Genomic DNA, 15,659 nt, shown 5'->3' on the forward strand with positions numbered 1-15,659 from the left:
AAAATATTCAATCTGTTAAAATTAAATCCATTACCATGACGTTTCAAAATGGTACCTTTAACTGAGCATACAAGTGTGTGGGTTCTGGAATCCCTTGCTGAAGTCTGAGTGATCTAGGTGTGAATCCCCTCCAAAGTCTTGTTGTGAAAGGGGACTGTGGGACTCCTCACAGAGAGCCGTGAGAACCAGAGAGGTTCATGGGAGCAGGCCGGAAGACTAGCACGCACTCTCATCTCTGCCCTGTGGGGACAGTCCCACCCCAGGCAGAGCAGCCCCTCCAACCTAGGCCATGCTCACAGTCTGGGAGAAGAGCAACCTGGTCCTGGCTACCCTGCCAGTGAACGGGAGCTCAGACAGCAAACACATGCCTTCTTGACTAAGATACAGATGTCATAAAAAGCCTTAGAACTGGGGAACCCTGAAAGCCTATTTTAGCTATAAAATAAGCAAATGGTACAAATACAAAGTGTGTCAAGCAGTGCACATCCTATAGCCAGCAAAGAGCACAAGTGAAATTCCAGGTGTGTAAAGTTTACAGTCAATTCAACTGACAAACTCTTCCTTCAATGGATGCAACAGCTCAGCTGCGGCAGGGCACTCTCTAAAGCCTGAGGTGAAAGTAAAACTTATTAGAAAGTTCATGTTATTAGGACAGGCCTCAAAAACAATTAATGGTGAGTCACATGAAAGCTGAGTGCACAAATCCATAAGCCGAGAAATGCCAGTTTAAGAATATTCACTCTATACGTTTAAGTTACAAGGAGGGCCCCGCCATTGCACTGTAAAGCAGTGTACGTTACCTGAATTGCTGTAGTTTAATAACCAACTTTAACATGGGTAGCACTGCAAGTCACTTTAGAGGAAAGCATCAGCTGAAAGGTACAATAACAACAGTGATAGCACCGGGCTTTAGAGCTTTAGATCAATAGAGACGGATATTCTAGAATAAGTGAATGTTACATTTGTAGTCAAATAAAAGATTAACACATGCTGAGAACTTAAGATGACATCCTGCGATCATTACAGGAGGGAAAATGAAGTTAGAATAGTACCTCAGGATATAGGGTTACAAATTAATTTCTCCAAACACATTAATATTTTAAAAAAGTTTTATCTTAATTGTTAGGATTTCTGCAAGAATTCCATTTTGGTAGACGATTAATCTTGTAACTTAAGATTATAAAATGTTTAATGACAAGTCTTGAAACAGTCAGAATGATTTACAGTAAAGAGGAATAAGCACTCCGTTTTTTTCAACCCTTTAAAATACCACACAAGATTTTTAATGTACAGACTCTAACTCTGAGCGACACAATAGGTTCTTTACGCAGTGAACTGCTTAGCCACTAACTCAGTACTGCTTTTAAGGTGCTTCATATCAGTTTTCTTCATCACCAAAATCAAGTTGTGTTAAAATCATGTCCCTAAAGAAACCAGTTCCAGTACAAACAACCAGGTCCCCTGTAGGTCTGTGTAATGTTTCATAGGCTGTGAACAGCAGGTAAAAATGAGGTCAAGGCTGATTGGTCGAATCGATTCGTTCTCCGTGGTTTCAGGCAAGGGGCAGCTCATGATAGGCAGCGTAGCGCCCGGTCACGTAGTGGTAAATCTGTGGGAAGAAGTCTGTGTGTTAGCCAAGGGAAATTAACACGAATGAGAAGATCAATACATGCTTAACTCTCACCAAGTCCAAGATGGAAGGCACTCAATTAAACAGAGCACTATCACACTTTCATAAACTTTTGAGGGAAAAGTGGAAGTAGTGAGAAGTTTTGCAAAAACTGGCCAGGATGTATTTACATTCTCTAAAGATTCCTGGTGAGTCCCAGGTGACCATTTAAAACATTAAAAAAAAACACACACACAAGAACAGATTCAAACAATAAAATAAGTTTACTACACATCAGTAAATAGTTATCGTCATGTTGTGCCTGTATGATTTATTGTAAGTGTTAAAACGTTTTACAAACGAGCTAGCTGTTTATCATCTGAATTTGATTTCCTGATGGATTAAAAGATGAAGACCGAATATTAAAAGGATTTGTTCGGGACCTGTGATTAATCTCGGCTGTCATTTGGGTCTCTGTGGCGGAGTTCGAGAGCCACTGGGCTAGATTATGAATTGCAGATGGAAACATTAACTTTTGTGTCGTCTACTGGACTAATGGTACCAGGAGGAGTAGAGAGCAGCTGGAATAGTGGTGGTAGAAGTGGTAGCAGATTTCATAAAACTAGTGGGAGCTCCCTGGACTGCAGGAACTAGTGATAGAAAACAGAAGGCAGCCAAGAAAAAGCCAGTCAGATCTAATAATGGCTGAAGGAGTAGTAGCAGAAGCAGCTTTTGCTGCTAGCAGTGGATTCTACTAGTTCCAGGCAGAAGTGTGTGAGATCTGCGGTCAACACTGTTGTCGAAGTACTAGCAGTCTACAGCAGTCGACAGCTGCAGTCTACTAGTAGTACTAGTCTACATAAATATGTGGGACAAACAGTAAAGCAGTAATAGGAGTGGCAGCTCTACAGAACTTTGTCGAAGTATAGGCCTTACTAGCTTTTAGCTGTGCTGCCGGACCCACCCACCTGCCTTTCGATGTCGGCCAGCAGGGTACTAGCCCCGAGGCGGAACAGGCTGGGATTCAGCCACTCGTCGCCCAACTCTTCCTTCATCAGGGTCAACCATACCAGTGAGTCCTTGGCTGTACGGATCCCTCCAGCCGGTTTGAAACCCACCTACACACCTCCAAAAAGGCCAAGTTGTCAGCGTCAACCCGACATCACAGTGTCAACCAACAAGTTGCAGGAATCATGGGCTGCTCACTTTTATATACACACACACACACACACACACACACACACACACACACACACACACACACACACACACTTTCTGAACCGCTTGTCCCATACAGGATTGTGGGGAGCCGGAGCCTAACCCAGCAACTCAGGACGTAAGGCTGGAGGGGGAGGGGACACCAGTCTGTCGCAAGGCACCCTAAGCAGGACTTGAACCCCAGACCCACCGGAGAGCAGGACCCGATCCAACCCACTGCGCCCCCCTGCTCACTTTTACCCACCAGACAAAAGCGTGGATGGAGACTCAGAAGATCATCCACTTAATAAAACTTTACCTTTCAAAGCTCTAATGCAAACAAATCCTACAATAATTCTTTTTAGAAACACCTCACTGTCTTAACTTTCCAGGTGACACAAGCTAGGATCTGTAAAACTGAAAGTTGTACCTTATGGCCTGTCCGTAGAAAAAAGTTGCGGATGGCCCTCACCATCACTATGGCAACAGGGAAGGTGGCATTGACAGACTCCTTCCCAGTAGAAGTCTTTATGAAGTCAGAACCTGTTTATGGAAAGGAAAAAAAAAAAAAAGTGACCATCATCTTTCATTTACAATGATATATACATGACATATATACAATGGCTGTTATATAACCATACTGAATGCATTTGCAGTACGAACTTCACATTAGACACTGTGGTATCTTGTCAAACACAATTACATAATACAAAAAATTCTCTACTAATAATTAATTGACGTAGTTCGTCTCAGATCAAACAGAAAGTTACTGTTGGTGAAGACCAAGCAGTTCATACCCGTAAGTTTTCAAAGCATATCACTGGTGAAGTAATTCTGTACCCACCCATAAAACATTCATGTAGACTATTCAGAGTTGAACAGAGCAGGTGCCTGGCTATGTATTATATCACAGCATAGCTAAGAGCCAGAGGACCATTGCTCGTGTGACTGTAAACTTGCCTGTTAGCTAAGCACCCTTACCTTTGCCTGCTCCCTCCGAGACCCCTGCAGCATGCGTGTGTATATGTGAGCATGTGCATATATGTGTGAACGACGTAAAAAGGGATTAACAGTGGCATACTTTGTTGCGCTTGTGTCCTTTATATGCTTACTTAATTTCAGCAGGTTAAATGAGCCCTGCTGCCAATTAGATTCAATCAGAGCTGCTAAGTGCATTAATGGAGAGGGGTCCGGGAGGGAGCAGGCCAATGCCGCCTGAGCGGACAGGCTGACAGGGGTGCTGGTTGAGTGCATGTCTATGTGTGGAGGGGACACAAGGTTTAGGACACCGAGTCTGGTCTGGCCTGACTCTAGCTGGTGCACCAATGTGGCGAGTTCAGTCCTCAGAGGATGCTGGACCAGTGGTGGAGGTGGCAGACAGGCAAAACTTACCGTTTCATCTTTTTGTTTCTGGGAAAACCATCTACAGTCTCACATTTTTCAGGACATACCAACTCTGCAATTACTGGTTGGCTAATAACAAATGACTGATGGTTAATGAAATCAGCTGCAGGATGCAGTCTAAAAATTAGGTAAGAATTCTTTGTACAGCTGTTCCACCTCAAAATGTTCTTTCGTTAAACTTGAAATTTCTCATTTTATACATTTTCAACTTTCGCGCATGAATCCAAAGCAAAGTCTACTTTGTCAAAAGGGCAAAGAAAAGTTTTACTCTGTCCTCTGCTTGAGTGAGTGCGAAATCGTACTTCGGGGCTGCTCCGGGCCAGAACTCGTGGAAACGGACATTTCTAAGAGTCCAAGAGCGCCCGACAGGAACATATGCTGTCCATGACGGGCAACAGGAGGCGCGTAAATGTTCATCAATAAAGCCCACCATTATTTCCCCGCTTCACAGGCAAAGAGGGAAAAATGAAGTTTAATCAGCTTCCCGACAAAAATAGAAGATGAAACGGCGGTTTTAATAGATTAACCACAAACTGGGGATTTATTAAAAAAAAAAAAAAAAACATCACCCTTCTGCTCCATCTCAAGTCTAATGGCTGTTCGGCACCTCATTACCGAACAGAATAAGATGAACATTTTCCAGTTCATTAAAGAGATGTTCCATGTGTTTTTTCCTTGTCGTTTTTTTTCTATTCCTCAAACTCACATTGTCCTTAAGATTCGTAATGGGGAGTCTTAATTACATGATAATGGATAATGGTTATTAAATGCGCACAACCGTAATGAAGCTCTTTTCATTCGCCGGCCGGGGAGGCTGCAGGGGGAGCAAAATAAAATTGCTGGCTTCGGAGATTAATGGATCAAATTATTATTCAATTTCAGAAATCTCATCCGGAATTCATAGAAACAAGAGGAGATTAAGAAGTGAGTGCAGCGACAAAAGCAATGCATTTTAATAATGATCTTAATCAGAACCGCGGACAATTTGGTGCTGTAATCGGCTTAAAACGTGATTATTAGTTAAGCATACAGTCACACTCGGCGTGGCCCCATTTTTGCCCACGCGAGCAGGGTGGGCTCATCACAAGGCCTGAGCAACAGCGCCACGCAGTGGAGCACAGAAAGTAGCACAGCTATTTGTATCTACTTCCAACTGTGCTTTTGTTTTCAGTTTACATGTATTCATTTAGCTGACATTTTTCTCCAGAGTGACTTACAATGTTAATCTATTTACAGTTATTTACCCATTTATACAGTGCTGAATTTTTTTTTTTTTACTGGAGCAATTTTTAGGGTAAGTACCTTGCTCAAGGGTACTATTTGATGAGATTCAAACCTGCGACCTTTGGGTCCAATGGCAGCAGCTCTAACCACGACACTACCAGCTAGAAAATTTTGGAAATTTTCTAATTCCTTTTGTACACAAAAAAATTAACAAGGGATTTCCTGGTGTGACATTATCTGTACAAGAGTTCTCTTCATTATCAGATCAGACAAAATAAGATATAAGTAAACATGATGTTCACGAATCAGGGGTATCTCTCAATGTGAGATAAGATGGAAAGCTTTAGAAAACATTTTTGACAAATGACAGGGTTGTAAAATGAAAACTATCCATCAAACAACCATGAATTCCACCCAATTTCTCCCTCTGAAAAATACCCCCGGCACCAATTCAGGAATGATAAGGAAAATAAGTGGGAATGAAAGTAAATGGGACAGGATAATTTCAGCATAACAGCTAAATGTGAGCAGACGTGCCTACCAGCCATCATTGCCACCAGACTTGCTTTGTATACGTTTGTGAAGTTGCCGAGTTCACCCACTGCCATTATGGTCTTCATGTGTGCCTCCCCGCAGGCCTCTCTGAACTGACGGATCTCCTGGTACAGCGCTGTAGAAAGACAAGAGTCACACGGGTTGGCAGGACCTTGGAACAGACAACTAGAGACAGAACTCCACACCGGCTCTATATCTATGTCTGGTATTATTGCTGGAAGTGCTCAAGTGGGTTTGCAACATCACAAATCGGGGTGACATCATAAACTACCGGATCTTCTGACAAAGGCCTAATCAATTTAAGTAATGAAAATTAACTAAGATTTAAGTGCTTGAAGCAGCCCTTAAAAACACGTCAGTCTGCTACGGACTATCCTCACAAGCAGGAAAGCTGTACACGCAAAAAGGCAGGTGGACACCCAGCGACGTGCTCCTATTGTCGCTGTGCCCCAACCCACAGGGTGCTTCTTCAGGTTACCTTCCCATTGGCCAGTAAGAGCCAGCATGCGGTTGATGACGATGTCGACCTCCGTAGCCCCGTCCTCCACAGCCATGCGCACCTCCTCCAGTCGTGTCTTCATAGCCGTCTGGCCAGCAGGGAACCCAGTGGCCACTGCAAGAGGCTGCATGCTTAATAGCCTAGTACTGTGCTCCTCTGTATGCAATGTAGTATATGTTTGCTGATGTGTGTGTCACAGAAATATCCTGCACTTCGGCCTTTAAATGTGATATAAATGTACATATAACATAAACGCAATGTAAATGTGCTTTAAATGCTCAGCATTTATGCCCAAAAAGGAGGAGTGGTTTGCAAAAATGTGCTTTAAATGCAGAGGATGCTTGCTGTAACTGCAGACAAAGTATTATAATGTACCGTGAACGCAAAGGTGGTGAATGTATTATAAGTGCTGTGAATTTACTTTCAATGTACAGGAGGTTCATTGTAATTTCTATGTAAATGTGGAGAAAGTATGTTGTAAATGTACTGCAAATGCACAGCAAGCTTGCTGTACACCGAGAAACTGTGCTCAACTGTACTGTAAAGGAACAGGCAATATGTTATAGTGTGCTGTCAACACAAAGGTAGCCCCCAACTTTGAAATATATGACTTGCCACAACCCGGGCACACGACAGCCATCCCATCAACCTTATGACACCTGCACTTACTGTACGATAACGTCGGCAAGCTATACTGTTGCAAGGCACCACATTTCCTCTGACTCGATCAGTGTGTCTATTAGTCATTGCATTTTCTTTACAAATCCATTGCTTTATTTACAGAACGCTTTGTTTGCGATCTTTTTTATACAACAGCTATCCAGTGAAAACGTGAGTATTCTGGTGGTGCGGTAAAGAAAAACTGAATGAGACATTTAGAAAGGAAGGTAAAAACTATAGTGTAGCATGAAAATATAACATTGTACTATATTTATACTGTTATTCTACTGTTATTTTAACATGAATATTGTGTGAAATTATTTTAAAAAATATGAAGCCCTATCGTACTACGTAGCATTCATGCTTGGTTATATCATCCTTACAAGACAAGTTGGGATTTACAACAAGGATTCGTCAGAACGGAACTCATCGCAAGTCAAGGACTACCTGTAACGTAAACGTAAAGCAAGTGTGCGGTAGAAAACAACCGGCTAGAGAAATGTGGACAATGCCAGCTGGCTTACCTGAGGCAACTGGGAGGCTGAAATTAGCCAATTTGAGTGACTTCACAGCATCGGTTACCCGAGCAGGGTAGACACACACAGCAGCTGTGGTGATGCCTACAATAAACACCGTGACAACAAACGCTATTATAATACTACCTCTCATTTTCAATTTCTGGACAAAATGTCCTTCATATATGGCAGGAGTCACTGTTTTTGCTTTTTATCTCCACTCAGGCTTCGTAACTGAACTATGATACTAATTTTATATGTCAGCTATTTAAGTGTTAGATAGTGTTCAAGGGAATACTTGACAAGGGTACTTAGAGATCTTTATTTTAAACATAGTGGAGAGACACTTGTAAAGATTTCAAAAACCCTCAGGACTGTCGGAGTAGAGCATCAGTGTAGTACATCTTTACGTTTATTACGATCCATATTAAAATTATCATACTTCGAGCTAATTTTTGTTGTGAACTGAGAAGAACACCTACAGGTCATTTGCAGCATTTATACTGTATAATTACATTATACTGTATAACTTATAATTATACAGAATATATAGAAATAATTGCTAGGCATCTGTATACAATATGCTACAACTGCACATTTTATACTTAAATGCTTCACCTTATGTCCAGTTTCTGGTAGCAAGAACATTTTATGGCATTAAAAAAGCCTAAATGCACTCCACATAAACCCAGTCCTTCCTCTACCTTCCTCTACCTCCTGACATTGGTTTAGTTTGCTTAAATGACACTCTTGATCTATAGCAGCCATCTGTCCTAAACCAGTGAAGTGCTTACACATTGTTTGGAAATAAAAAAAAATGGAAAGGACTTATGCACTGCTGGCAGGCAAACAGCACTACATTGTCACCTAATGTTTTGACCAAACTGTACTTGATATGACTAAGAATTTTGTTATGTCTGGCCCCAGACAGATGTTTATTGCATAACAAACTTCCTCTGTGCCTCAAAACTGCTGAATCCCTTCCAGCATTCAAGAAGAATCAAGAAACATAACTTTCAGACTCACTTCCCTCTCATGTCCTTGAAACCTTTGTAAGATAGTCCTTCAGCACCCGCTACTTTTTATGTACAGTCTTTCTTATTCATAAGTAATTTCTACAAGTTCCTACCAGAATACAGGAATTATGACAACACAGGTATCAAATAAACAAACAGGGATTCAATAATAAAGTGTACGTATCCAAGTCTGTTGTGGGATACCCTTCTGTATACATTTATTTGTACGCTGCTTTAGAGAAAATCGTCTGCCAAACGCATGAATGTAAATGTCTTTGGTTTTGTCTTGTTTTGACAGCACTACTGTGATGACCACTGACTGCAGCGGAACAATAACAACAGTGCTGCAACATGATGCAAAGACCAAAAGCATGGACCAAAGTGTATTTGGTTTTGTCTACAGGAAACAAGAAATGTCAAAGAAGGTCCAGAGCCACCTCCAGTGTATGTTAGGTTTTCTTGCAGAAGAGCTTTTTAATAAACTTACCTTAAACGTTCCAATTAAACTGGACCAATCACATTACGACTGAATAAAAATTTTCCTTTAAGGGCAACAGAGGATGGGCTGCAGTACACAAACGGAGCACAGAAGGCTACCTTTGTCCTGCATGTCCATACTCTCCAGCAAGTCATGGCGAATGGGCTGCATTGCTTTCATACACAGGCGGTGCACATTGGAGGGTGTGTCGTCGCCAGCAAGGGTGGTCAGGTCAATGCAAGTCACCGCTCTGAGGAGCCAGGCAGCCTAGTGGATCAGCATGGAACATGAGATATGATGCTCCCACTGAGAGTTTGCACAAGAGTAAAACTCTGTAATGCTGATAGCAGAAACCAAGAGAGATGCTGCAAAAGGTGTTCTTTATTGGCGCAGTAATACTTTCTAGGTGTGCTGCCTTACATTTGAGCAGGTATTTAACTGAAAGTGTTCCTGTAAACTAGAAAGTCGTTTGAAATAAAGGGTCAGATAAACAGTGAAATAACCATAGCAATAGTAACTAAAACTGATGCACAGCTCAGTTCATACATTACCACACTGGTGAGCACTACCCACTTGCCACTGGTTCTTCCCTTGTTTGCGTCCCTGGATCTGCTGGGCCCGTCTCAGAACAGCCTGGTGGTTCACTCGAACCCTCGACACCCACTCCAGATCTAGCATAGCACAAGAGCACATATAAACGAGTGCATGGCACAGCCGTTTTTGATCAGGCCTTGGTTTCATTGAGCCCTTGCAACATGACAGTGACAAATTCTCTTGGGTTACAGCATCACATAATAATCCTATAACATCTGCAAATACATTTCATTGCGTACTTTGGCCCTTCCAAATAAGAACACGAGAAGGGTATTTAAACGAATAAGCCTGTTCCCTGCAGGGACACCATGATCCCATCGGGGTCGGTCATGTGCAACACATTAACTAGTAGAGAACAGCTCTAGCAGTTCTGAACTAACCTCTGACTGCATTTCTGAGGGTTTACAGAGATTGTCTAACAAGGCTGCCTGTATGTTACACATTATCATGCTGTACTACAGGCGGACTGTCCTACGTGGTAATAATGTAGTGGCGGTGCTGTCACCTCACAGTTAGTCATTTTACCCCCTGCTGCAGCACCCTTGAACAAGGTACTTACTCTGAACTGACACAGTAAAAATTACCCAGCTGCAGAAAATGGGTAAATAACTTCAACCTTATCTGGTGAAAAGAAAAATCTAAATGAATGAATGAATGAATGTACAGAAAATGCCTTGTTCTGCAGAAACACCATGACCATGTCTATCTATAACACACTTTCACCCAGCAAATAACCTGAAAATTTTTTTTTAAAAACAAAAAAAAGCATGTTTCCATGTAGAATACTGTAGTCTTTTGAAAAGTGTATTTCAAGAGAACACCAATGGAGCATATCTTTTATTGCACTGCATCCCAAATATTTTGTCGCTATAAAAACCATCTCAGTATTCAAAAATTACTTTAGGGCTTTCTCTTAAATATATTGTGATGACCGTGTTACTGTGTTAGACGGGAAACCTGTTCAGTGTAAATAATTGCATTGTGGGAAAAATGTGAAAAGTGGGTGTGCAACCATTGGGGGCACTTCTGGGGAAAATGATGGGGTGACTGTGTCTAGTACTTAGTTACTTAATACAAACCAAGTTCCTCATTATTTCCCTGGGGGCTAGTGTTCCAATGAAAATATGAAATGAACGCTGACTCTTCGTCCCATCCCAATCCGCAGCGCATCAAAATATGGCATATACTTTCATAAAGTTGTTTCTCTGGAAAAAGAAAGATTAGCGACATTCGGTCCACGCAGTAACACCGTTTTCTACTGGAGAAATTAGTCTTAGTGTGAGTGACAGTCAGTGCCGTGGGCTGTGATTTCTACTCGCTTTTTTTTTTCCACAATTAATTTCATGATATATTCCACATAACCTGTACGATACACTGTTCCAAACAACGCCGGGTCCTGGACACTGGGCTGCTCGAAGTAAGCGCTAACGGAATTACTAGCTGTTTCGCAGTCAGTATAACCGTATCGCAACCGGCGTGACACGGAGCGCGTTCATCGACCACTTCTGACCGTACACGCCGTAAGGCGCAGCGCTGCACACGTGTTAAGTGCCTCAGAACTAACGGGTCGCGTCCTGGGGCTGTACTTTGGGCAAAATAATGCGGCGGCGACGTATCTTACCAAGCTCAGTTCCCGGGTTTCTTGCGGACATTGTGGAAAACGGAGTCTCAAGGTGCGTCAACAGCAAACCACCAAAAGACCCACTGCGAGCATTACTGACAAACTCTTCCGGACTGTGTCGTCATCGGCGTCATGTCACATCACGCGCGCGGCGCTATCAACCAATCACGTATAAGAAGTGTTTAATAGACCGCGGACGCGGCGCTTTGTTGCGCGTGATCGAGTGGTGCTGTTAAATTAATAGCATCGTAATAATTATGATGATAATAATAATACTGTATATACAGTATGCGCCTTCCATGCTGTTCACAAATATGCTATGGGAAGCCAGAGTGACACAGATACGATGGTTCACAGGGTCTTGACCTGCTTTGATGTAATCTGGATTATTTATATTATTTATGGCGGCATCTATGAGAGCAGCATAGTTTGGTCAGACTCTGTCGTAGTGGCAGTTTCTCAAGCAAACACTGACAGTGTGGTACACGAATGAGCTTTACCGTGTTACTGTGTTTACTGCTACTGTGTCAACCACTTCTGCTTTTACAGTCAATTTTGTGATGATTTTGTGCTGAAATGTTGGCAACCCCCCCCAAAAGACCACTTCAGGTTGCTGCCTTTAGAATTTGACAGAAAAAGCCATATTAGGAATATAAAGAAAAGGTTAAAATGGGCAAAAGAAGACAGATGTTGGATGGTGGATCACTGAAAAGGAGCGCTATGGACGGATTTGGTGTGGTCTGTGTGCAGAAGCAGCAAACTGAGCACCTGCACCAGGTGTCTCTCTCTGTCTCTCAAACTACACTTTGTCAAGTACTTCTTTTTCCCTCCTGCTCACGTCCAGCTTGCCCCCCTCTCTCAGGACAACAGTGGACACCTTTGTGTGGCATCTTCCGTACAACACACTTTTCTCAAGGCCTTACTTGAAAGAGCTCTTTCGTTTTGGCCGTTTTTGGACCCAGAAATGAACTTTAGGAATGCCAGTACCTTGCAACCAAAGGAAAGACAATTGACTTGATTTCTTGAGCAGAAAAGTGGGTTTTAAGCTGTGATAACACAATTACCACGCTTTCTCTATCATTATGGTTTGCCATGGGGACACTGGAGCGACGGCTGCCGAAAATGGCACTTAGCAGTCATATGCGATTTAGGAATGAGTCGTTTCAAGCAGTCATAGCCACTTGCAACATTAGTAATGATGCTTGGGCTATATTGTGAATATTTTTCGACAAACGTATGTCTGTGTGTTTTGATTTTTGTGAGCGTTTAAGTGTCAGGCCGAACAGAGAACATGAAGGGGGATGGACCCTAATGCAGGTTTGTTTACTGGAATCTGAAGAGTTAGGATGGTATTCGCAGTCGGGGACGGGCAAACGGTCAGGCCATCAGCAATCCGGGTGAGAACGAAGATCCGAAGACAAAGTTGAGAGACAAGGCGAACGGTTGGGAGCAGGGAGACGTGGAACTGGCTTCAGGAGCGCAGGGGAATGGGACATGGAAGGTGGCAGGTTTCTTAGGCACAGAGGGGACGGTTGTCTCTGATGAGATTCCGCAAAGGGACGGCGATGGACTGGCTCCCTTTATACCTGGTTGGGCTGAGTAGGATCAGGTGTCTGAGGCATGGTGCTGAGTGTGACATTAAGTGTGTGCTTTATAACAGGTACAAAAGAGCCGAAGGAGTCAGGCTGCATTACAGAGTAATTAATGAAGAGAAACTGCCTTGTTGTGTTATGATAACTGATGTCAACCAACTGTATCCATTTTCATGGGATTCGGTGGCATTTTAGCATAAATGGCAGTCCATTTTTGGACTTGGGAACGTAAACATTTTTACTGTTGAAACAAATTTTCATCTCTGATTAATAACAATTCACCTTTCTAAGGGTTTTCAGGAAAGCACTACATTTGTGAGGTGGTGGAAGACGGTGCTTCACTTTCCACAGCAAGTTTTCAGCTGCTCCTGAGGCGCTGGGACCCTCACGCATTACTGGGTCTGCTGGGTAACTGCCGATGAGCTGAATCTGACTCACAGCAATCACTCGCATTGTTTTGAAGGTAATGGACGGTACAGAAGTGGTTTACCATCGCCTTCTTTCACACGTGTCTTTGGGCTTCGGACACAGGGAGGACATTGACGCTCCACGCACCCCGATCCGAAGTTAAACCTCCACCCAAATGCACAGCATAAGAGCTGTGAGGTACCAGCACTAATCTATAGTAGCCCTGCTAAACCTCCTGTGTGACTGGATCCAGGGTATCCTCGCTAGATGCCTTCAGCATGGTAACTGTTCTCCCTGAGTGTGGAAGAGCAGAACTCTTCTCCATGGACCTCCCTGATCGCTGAACTCCTCATACTAATTCAGTGCCTGCTGAGGATCACATTGCGATGACACCAAGAGAGCCAAATCGTCTTCAGACATCAACAAGGAAACCTTGGTATCCCCACTGTGGGCATCCTCCAGCCCTGACTTCCTGACTTGATATGCTGTCCATATTTTGTGTGCCATATGGGTTTGTCACCAGCAGGGTGAGGGTTGGGGCCAGAAGTAATGAATGTGGGGTGACAGACTTGGACAGGACAGATGTGATATGTGAGTGAGGAGTATGACAGAGTAGTAGTGCACAACTCGATATTTCATATTTTTGCTGACTGCATGAAATAAGTGCCAGTACTGACTGCTATAACACAGTCATTTCACACATCAGCAAACATTACTGTAAGGGCACAGTTAAATCCTGCATATGTTTAGAGATCAGTTACCCCTTGAGCTTAACTGTATGGCTTTGCAAATAAAAAATGGACTTTTCCGGAAGCCCTGAAATCACTGAGAGAAAATTAAAAAATTGTGCTGCAGGCTCTGATCTGATTTATGTATGATTTAAGCTAAAATGATAAAATTGAAAGTATAACCATTTCCACAGAGGGCAAATTAAAATGAACCGAAATGGGAAAAGGGGGGCGTGGTGACATAGCGGGTTCAGCCGGTGCTCGTTGTGTGGCACATCTGGGGTTTGAGCCCTGCTTGGGGTGCCTAGTCATGGACTGGCATCTCGTCCTGGGTGTGTCCCGTCCTGGGTATGTCCCCTCCCCCTTCAGCCATGTGCCCTGTGTTGCTGGATTAGGCTCTGGCTTGCCACAACCCCACTCGGGTTAAACAGTTGTTAATGATGGATGTATGGACGAAATGGGAAAACTGCAGTATATAGTCATTGCCATGTTATTTTCAATGTTGCATTGACCGTTTGAGTAACTTCTATAACATAAACTGCTCATTGTTTATGTACACAGACACACACACATTGTCTGAAACTGCTTGTCCCATGCGGGGTCGCGGGGAGCCGGAGCCTAACCCGGCAACACAGGGCACAAGGCTGGAGGGAGAGGGGACACATCCAGGACGGGACACCAGTCCGTCACAAGGCACCCCAAGTGGGACTCAAACCCACTGCGCCACCGTGTTTCTGTACCACTGTCTAAATATGTACAGTACAGTACATATAGTATATGTACATGTACATATAAACATGTACATATATATGACCGAGGACTTTAGAGTCGCTGAAGGGCGTGCTGGAAAGCGCTTCCACTGGGGACTCTCGTTCTACTGGGGGACTTTAACGCCCACGTGGGCAGCGACAGTGACACCTGGAGGGGCGTGATTGGGAGGAACGGCCTCCCTGATCCGAACCCCAGTGGTGAGTTGTTATTGGATTTCTGTGCTAGTCACGGTTTGTCCATAATGAACACCATGTTCATGCATAAGGGTGTCCATCAGTGCACTTGGCACCAGGACACCCTAGGTCGGAGGTCGATGATCGACTTTGTAGTCGTTTCTTCTGATCTTCGGCCATATGTCTTGGAGACTCGGGTGAAGAGAGGGGCTGAGCTGTCAGCTGATCACCACCTGGTGGTGAGTTGGATTCGATGGCAGGGGAAAAAGCTGGACAGACCTGGCAGGCCCAAACGCATAGTGAGGGTCTGTTGGGAACGTTTGGCGGAGGCCCCTGTCAGAGAGGTCTTCAACTCCCACCTCCGACAGAGCTGCAACCAGGTCCGAGGGAGACTGGGGACATCGAGTCCGAATGGACTGTGTTCCACACCTCCATTGTCGGGGCAGCGGTTCGGAGCTGCAGCCGTAAAGTCTCCGGCGCCTGTTGCAGCGGCAATCCCCGAACACGGTGGTGGACACCGGGGGTAAGGGATGCCGTCAAGCTGAAGAAGGAGTTCTATCGGGCCTGCCTGGCTCATGGGACTCCTGAAGCAGCTGTCAGGTACCGGCGGGCCAG

The 15,659-nt window shown here is 43.8% G+C and overlaps 1 protein-coding gene across 2 annotated transcripts; it reads right to left on the bottom strand.

Moving 5' to 3' along the window:
• Positions 1 to 1,132: 1,132 nt before the first annotated feature.
• dera (deoxyribose-phosphate aldolase (putative)) lies at positions 1,133 to 11,496 on the bottom strand. Of its 2 annotated transcripts, none has more exons than XR_001966266.1 (9): positions 11,373 to 11,496; positions 9,731 to 9,828; positions 9,277 to 9,424; positions 7,673 to 7,768; positions 6,468 to 6,602; positions 5,976 to 6,104; positions 3,237 to 3,349; positions 2,578 to 2,735; positions 1,133 to 1,609 (listed from the first exon to the last, which is right to left on the bottom strand). XR_001966266.1 is itself a non-coding variant. In XM_018755645.1 (9 exons), exons 1-9 carry the CDS (start codon positions 11,401 to 11,403, stop codon positions 1,553 to 1,555), a joined length of 957 nt encoding a protein of 318 aa, XP_018611161.1. In that variant the 5' UTR covers positions 11,404 to 11,496; the 3' UTR covers positions 1,133 to 1,552. The 2 variants fall into 2 exon arrangements, 1 of the variants encoding a protein (XP_018611161.1); XM_018755645.1 differs by having other exon boundaries at positions 2,578 to 2,727.
• Positions 11,497 to 15,659: the final 4,163 nt, after the last annotated feature.

This window comes from Scleropages formosus, chromosome 24, assembly GCF_900964775.1.
Source record: "Scleropages formosus chromosome 24, fSclFor1.1, whole genome shotgun sequence".
Classification (NCBI taxonomy): Eukaryota; Metazoa; Chordata; class Actinopteri; order Osteoglossiformes; family Osteoglossidae; genus Scleropages; species Scleropages formosus.

Excerpts from the sequence above, each read along its gene's own strand:
- dera (XM_018755645.1), bottom strand. The coding sequence starts at position 11,403 with ATGTCCGCAAGAAACCCGGGAACTGAGCTTG. Across the intron at positions 9,829-11,372 it reads AAACCCGGGAACTGAGCTTG|ATCTGGAGTGGGTGTCGAGG; the intron begins GTAAGATACGTC and ends GTGCTATGCTAG. Across the intron at positions 6,603-7,672 it reads CAGCCTCCCAGTTGCCTCAG|TGGCCACTGGGTTCCCTGCT; the intron begins GTAAGCCAGCTG and ends AGCCTCTTGCAG.